At 43.5% G+C, this 7,582-nt stretch overlaps 1 protein-coding gene across 1 annotated transcript in view; it reads left to right on the top strand.

Moving 5' to 3' along the window:
- The first annotated feature begins 1,714 nt into the window (after positions 1–1,714).
- The window catches only part of CALML4 (calmodulin like 4), a 16,521-nt gene continuing 10,653 nt past the window's right edge, over positions 1,715–7,582 (top strand). The window contains exons 1-4 of the mRNA XM_075855299.1: positions 1,715–2,004; positions 2,207–2,237; positions 5,165–5,305; positions 5,956–6,144. Of these exons, the coding sequence (XP_075711414.1) occupies positions 2,002–2,004; positions 2,207–2,237; positions 5,165–5,305; positions 5,956–6,144 (364 nt within the window). The 5' untranslated portion in view covers positions 1,715–2,001. The remainder of the gene's footprint in view (positions 2,005–2,206; positions 2,238–5,164; positions 5,306–5,955; positions 6,145–7,582) is intronic.

Genomic DNA, 7,582 nt, shown 5'->3' with positions numbered 1-7,582 from the left:
AGTGGAGATATTCCCACCATGTGAGTGCTGTGGATAACCAGTTTACCATATAATATATAGGTCCTGATATAAAGGTATTTGCTATAAAATAGCTTGAAACTTAAGAGGGTTGTTCGAGATTACAAAAACTAGAATTGCACATCAGTTCCATTCACTTAAGTAGGGCTGAGCTGCAATACCGGGCACTGCCCATGGACAAGAGGGGTGCTGTTTCTGGAAGAAAGTCGACCACGTGTTTATTTTTTCCTCTCATAAAACCCCTTTAGGCTATATTCACACAGTGTATTAAAACTCTTTGTGGGAGACATGTATTTAGTGACAAACATGGTATAGGATCCCGTCCTGGGAAAGCAGGAAAATCTGTTAAAAAATAAATAAAAAAATAAACCTTTGAAAGGTTTTGCTACGTTTCCCTAATGGGATCTAACCCATTTTTTGGTACAAAATATACAGTTCTCAGATTGAGCTGTAACATACTATTGTGACCGTAGGCTTGTGCCACAACCGTACTGCTACGTAGGAGGCAGGATTCCTGCTGGCGGGCAGCCCATCTGTTGAGCCATGTTGTCCTGTCAATGACACACAAGCAGCTACGTGTTCGTGAATGGGCAGCAATAAATGTATGAGGACTATTTTAAATCCGGTTTTATTGTGTACCTGGACGTACAATCAAAACATCAGCAATTGATATATCAAGAATAAAGACTACACTATAATGGCAAAAAAAAATAATTTGCAATAATTTGCCAATTGAGATCTGGCCCTGCTTTTTGTTTTTGGCAGGACAAAGAATGATATATCACAGGCCAACAATATGGCTGTGTGAGCGCACCCCAACTAAAAAATAGTAATAACAGTCCTCCGGAGTCCCTGAAGCAAATACAGAAATTTCCCGGGCCCTGCAGGTTCTGATATTTGTCAGACAAGGTAGATAACCTTGTCGCACTGTATGGTTGTGTAGTCGTTTAAGTTCAGTAGAACTGTCGTGGGTACGTTTTTTGGCGGTCATATTACGGATGAGTGAAACCAGCCTACTATTATGTCATAATATTTATCACAGTTTATTGGCTGCTGAGATGGTACGACTACAAATGAAATCCGGTGGTAATCACAGTTGTGTCTATGATATTAAAAAAACAAACGCATGCAATCAATTTAATCTATTTGGATTGTCGGAAAATAAATATTAAAAACTATATTGATTGTTGGATGTCGGTATGTTCAAGAATTCACCTGGAAGCTTCACTCAAATAGTTGGATTATACCCTAGTTTAAGAGTCCGTTCCTGATTTTTTATTTTTTTTAAACTATTCACTATAGGGAAAGTATATTACCAATAAAGACGATAGAATATACTGCATAAAGGAAATCTATGCATAAAAATATACGTCTCCCTGCATTGACTGACGAACCTTCCAGATATGGAACTAGTACAGACGAACACACTTGTGTAGATGAGCCTAATGTTAATGCAGTTATATTAAGTGATTTTAAAGGTGAACATTAACATTGGTTTCTGGACATCTTTATAATTGAGGAGGAAAGTAGTTTGTAGACCGCTCTACCCATGGACTTTCATCCCGTGGAAAGCCCTGAACCAATTCTGTGGCAGACATAAAGAAAAGAATGTTTTTCCTTGCACTTACCCAAGCTCGCATTGACCCACCATAGGTGATACGAGGATAAGATGTACTTGGGGTAATCTTAGGTTTATATGCATTTGCAGAAAACAAGGAGTTAATGGTCTTGAATCTCTTCTACTCCCTAGGACAAGGATAAGCATGAGAATGATTCAAGAGGTTGAGTTGTATAGGCCATAAATATTTCATAGGAATAGGAGTCTTCTGTGACGGCTGTTTTATGAGGGTAATCGGACCTGTTACCTGGCGGATACTGCTGGAATCTGACCCCGGGTCTCCATGACAATAGAATGCAGGACGTTCTTCTTCCTGTGTGGACTTTAACATCTCCCGCAGATCAGGAAGCAGGAACAGCACAGAGATGGTAGGTTATATTCAGATTGGCACATTATCACGGTGGCGCGCCATTCCTGTACCCTTCTATTTCATGAGGGCAGATCAATGCTAATAATATTGTTATAAGATGAAGACCTTTCGTTCGTTTCTCATCTTTTTTTATTATTACACTTTGTATGTGTTGTTGGCAATATCTCGCCATTCGGTAACTGATATTGTGTTTTTTGCAGACCAAGTTTCTGTCTCAGGATGACATACAAAGTAAGTTTGGGGGAGCGTGGGAGGCCTGACATTCTGTTGTCCTAATCAATAATAATTTGTGCTTCATCAAACACTGCACTGCCCATTATAGTATAAGAATGGCCGGCAATTGACAGCGAGAAGTTCTAGTAAATCAACTCAAAGTAAACTATTATACCAACTTTATTTTATCTGTCTCCCATTTGGGCTCATTTATACTATTAATATGGAGGCGACCCTTTTGTCCATCTATACTTCCCAAGGGTCCTTCATTTGGAAGCAAAGTTAATACTTTTAACCCTCTGCCCTGTTTTGCAATTGAACAATAGATCTGCTTTCAGATATTTATAATAGTGTTGGGAAAGTCTAACCGTTTATAACCCCATGTCCTACCCTGTCACGATTTTATCCTATTGTTGATTGTGACCGTATTTGGTGCTAATAGTTGTGTATATTCAGCGCCCAGTCATTTGTGAACTAAAGATTAATGAAGAACATGGACATGCATGAAAGTGGTGTCCTTGTCCCCATGCTATGCTGAGATGATGGACATTTAAAGGCTATGACTACCTTTTAAATTCAAATTGGTTTTATTGTCCCAATGTGTATAAAATATAAAATAAAGCAACTCACCAATGCGTCTCCATAGTAACAGACAACAAACCCTTTGTAGTCTGATCCTGCAGTAATACTCTCCTATCTGTCCCCTACTTTACGCTAGCTTACAGAATGTTTGTTAGCTTTGAATAGAGGACCAAAGGAAGGCAATTAGACTGTAGAATCCGGCTACAAAGAGATTACTTGGTATTTGTTACAATAAAGACACAAAGGTCTGCAAAGAAGTAGTATAAACATAACAATAGGACAGTTTAACTAAGATCTATTGAAAAGTTACTTCCTTTCTTTTATTTTATATGCATTGGGACAATAAAAAAAAAAGTGGTTGCAAAGGTGGTCATAGCCTTTAAGAGGCTGGTAGAATATAATGGGCTGGAGCTCTCACAGGCACATCAGATAGTATCTGATCTTAGTTGCCCTAAGCTGATGATGAGGATGATGTAAAGGCAGGAATGTATTCATTTCTGCTTTGGATGACCGTCATCACATGAACATAAGACACCTGGAGCCAAAGTCTGAAATATCCAACCTGGCAAATCAGGTTTTAGAAAGATTTAGATCCTCATCCCAAAATTCTAAACTATACAATTCTGTCTGGCTTCAGCCGCCATTAGGGGCAGCTCATGAGGATGAGGTTACTGTATACTGCTAATACATTGGACTCCATAATAAAAAGCGCGTGTCTCCCTCTATTCTGTTGTACGGGATTACAGAAACAGCCGAGCAGCGCTTACTCAGTTATTTCCGTAACGCTCATTGAACAGAACGGAGAAAGTCGTGTGCGTGCGCAGCCCCTGGATTCACACAGGACAAATGCTGTGAATTTAGCCGCAGCGTTTCCACAGAAAAATACTAGTTGTAAGTGCGTATTTCACTCCTTCTACATTGAAAAAGTTCAAATCCACAGTGAACATCCAGAACAGAATTAGCATGCTGCGGTTTTGAAAATCTCAGATTTCTGTCCTGAAAATGTTTGGTAGATTGTTAAAATCTCATCCATATGGCTCGGACAGTAATATGCTGCAGATTTCCCGCATGGAAAATCTGCAGCATTTAGGTCCCATGTAAGTCCAGCCTAATTTACAGGATACCGTAGGATCAGGGCTAGTCTAGACTATTAGATAACCTTCTTTTTTTTTTTCCTTCCGTATACTGACATATATCAGACAGACATACTTCAAATGGACGTTCTTTGGCTGGGTTCCCACAGTGCAGATTTTGCCTGCATTTAGTTAGCCAAAACCCAGAATTGGATCCAGGAGAGCAGAGCTATAAGTCTTTTCTTTATAAATTTCTTCTGTTTAGGTTCCATTCCTGGTTTTGGCTTAAAAAAAACACATGCAAAATCTGCAGTGGGAAAACAGCCTTTTGGCCTCTGCCTGGCAATCGTAGCCTATGGACACAATTAGCGTTTTGAAGGGGACCTAATGGGGGTAGGTTATTGTGTTTAATGTATTTGTAACTATTATGTCAAATAATAAGGGCATGTTCACACATTGTGATTTGTTGCAGATTTTGATGCAGATTTTTGAGCCAAAGCCAGAAGTGGTTTCAAAAGAAATAGGAAATATAAAGGAAGAACCTATACTTCTCCTTCCTCCTGGATCCACTTCTGGCTCAAAAATGTGCATTAAAATCTACACAAATTGTGGTGACTGAAGTGTATATACCCTAGACTCCTGCTCTGAAGCTGCTGGAAAGAGAGGCCCTGGATCACAATGGCCCCACCAAACTTCGGCATAGGTGGCGCAAAGCTGTGCAGGACTAAGTGGGTAAAGCATCCTGAGGGTCATAGCGCTCCTGTCTCAGGATGGGGGCACAAACAAGCACTTAGCAGGACCCTTTATGAATTTTTTGCTGCGATGCCCCCTTATTATGTACCCAATTAATGAATTAGGAAAAACGGGAATAAGTGCGGCGCTGCTTCTCAATGATGGTGGCATTGAAACGCGTAGCCTGGATTGTTCAATAAACTTCATCATTCTACATTATTTGTACTATCATTGAGAAGCAGCGCCGCACTTATTCCCGTTTTTTCCTAATTCATTAATTGTCTACATTGCGGTGGCCAATGGGCCTGACCGGTTGGGATTTCGGCAGCAGCACTCCCTTCTACTAACCAATTCAACACGATTGTTCTACGGTCCTGTGGTGAGCATTCATTTGTATTTCACTGACTGCTACTTCTGGGCTTACTCACACTATGTGGCGCCGTGCTTTTTCCTCTCCCCCTTATTATGTACGACCTTGCTGGTTAGACTATGTACTGTAAATGTAACCTTTTTATTCACCTGTTGTATTGCTCACTGTCATCTCTTACTCTCTCACAGAGTTCAAGGAATGTTTTAACCTGTATGATAAAAAGGGAAAGGGTAAGATTCCTGCTCAAGATCTTCTGACTGTTATGCGCTGCTTGGGGACTTGTCCTACCCCTCTAGAAGTCAACCGTCACCTGCAGGTGCAGAAAATTGGTATGAATTACTGGGATAGAAATATCCTGGAAAATCAAATATTGTAGCTATCTTACTTGACTCTCTTGGGATTTTAAAATTGCACATTTAGCTGCGTGGCGTTTTCTAACAAAAAGCATGCAAAGTAGATTATTTGTAGTTTTGTAATAAGTGATGTATTCTATCTGAGGCCACATGCACACAACCGTATTTTTCATTTGTAATTACGGACCCATTCATTTCTATGGGCTACGGACACCTTTCCGTATTTTACGGATGGGTGTCCGTTCCGAAGAAATGATCCATAAAATATACAAAATGTCCTATTCTTGTCCGTAATTACGGCACGGACTCCACATAGAAGTCTATGGGCGCTTCCGTAATTACGAACGGCTACGGATGTGCACCCGTAGCTATCCGTAATTACGGAAGCGTTGCTAGGCGGCACCAGGTTTGCAGATATTGCACATCATTTGTGGTTTTGTTCTTTTTGTGCATTCCGTATATAGGGATGCACTTCGAACCGTATTTGTGGACACCATTCCGTATATGCAGATAAGTTTCGGATGACTACGGATTCATATTTACGGATGGATGAAAATACGGTTGTGTGCATGGAGCCTGTCATAGGTATGCACCTGCTGTTAATAACGCTTGTCTCTACTTTGCAGGTAAAGATGGAGAAGTGGATTTCTCAACCTTCTTGACCATTATGTACCGTCAGCAGAAGCAGGAAGACCCAGAGAATGAGATCCTTGTAGCCATGCTGATGACCGACAGTCAAAAGAAGGGAAAGATCCCACTGGCTGAGCTCAAGGCTAAACTAACTAGAATGGGAGAAAAATTAACACCCGAGGAAGGTAAAATTAATATAGAAAAAAGGCCCTGTTAACATTACGTTTAGCGTGTACGTCAGAAAATCTCCAGGCATACACACTAAACGTGCCCATAGGCTGCAATTGCCAGAGGATGGGCAAAAGGGTGTCTGTGTCTATATATATATATATATATATATATATATACACACACACACACACACACACACACACACACACACACACACACACACACACACACACACACACACACACTCACACACCCCTGCAGAAGGTGACTGACACACACACAGCGCCCCTTGCAGAAGGTGACACACAAAGCGCTACCTGTAGAAGGTGCCACGGACAGCTCCCCTTGCAGAAGGTCACACACACACAGCACCCCCTGTAGAAGGTGACTCGCACATACAGCGCCCCCTGTAGGTGACTCGCACATACAGCGCCCCCTGTAGAAGGTGCCACGGACAACGCCCTCTGTAGGACACACACCCCTGCGTCCCCTGCAGAAGGTCACACACAGCGTCCCCTGCAGAAGGTCACACACAGCGTCCCCTGCAGAAGGTCACACACAGCGTCCCCTGCAGAAGGTCACACACAGCGTCCCCTGCAGAAGGTCACACACAGCGACCCCTGCAGAAGGTCACACACAGCGACCCCTGCAGAAGGTCACACACAGCGACCCCTGCAGAAGGTCACACACAGCGACCCCTGCAGAAGGTCACACACAGCGACCCCTGCAGAAGGTCACACACAGCGACCCCTGCAGAAGGTCACACACACAGCGTCCCCTGCAGAAGGTCACACACACACAGCGTCCCCTGCAGAAGGTCACACACACAGCGTCCCCTGCAGAAGGTCACACACACAGCGTCCCCTGCAGAAGGTCACACACACAGCGTCCCCTGCAGAAGGTCACACACACAGCGTCCCCTGCAGAAGGTCACACACACAGCGTCCCCTGCAGAAGGTCACACACACAGCGTCCCCTGCAGAAGGTCACACACAGCGTCCCCTGCAGAAGGTCACACACAGCGCCCCCTGCAGAAGGTGACACACACACACACACACTGCACCCTGTAGAAGTGGACACACAGAGCACCCCCCCCCCCTGCAGGTCACACCCACCCACCGTGCCCCCTGTAGATGGTGACACACACACACACACACACACACACACAGCGCCCCTTGCAGAAGGTGACACACACACAGCGCCCCCTGTAGGTGACACACACAGTGACCCCTGCAGAAGGTGACACACACACACACACACACACACACACCCCCCTGTAGAAGGTGACACACACACACACACACACACACACACACACACACACACACACACACACACACACACACACACACACACACACACCACCTCTGTAGAAGTGGACACACAGAGCACCCCTGCAGGTCACACACCCACCCACCGTGCCCCCTGTAGATGGTGACACACACACACACA

The sequence above is a fragment of the Rhinoderma darwinii genome, chromosome 3 (assembly GCF_050947455.1).
Source record: "Rhinoderma darwinii isolate aRhiDar2 chromosome 3, aRhiDar2.hap1, whole genome shotgun sequence".
Lineage (NCBI taxonomy): Eukaryota > Metazoa > Chordata > Amphibia > Anura > Rhinodermatidae > Rhinoderma > Rhinoderma darwinii.
The sequence above is the reverse complement of the archived record's forward strand: the minus strand, read 5'-3'. Positions and strand labels throughout refer to the sequence as shown.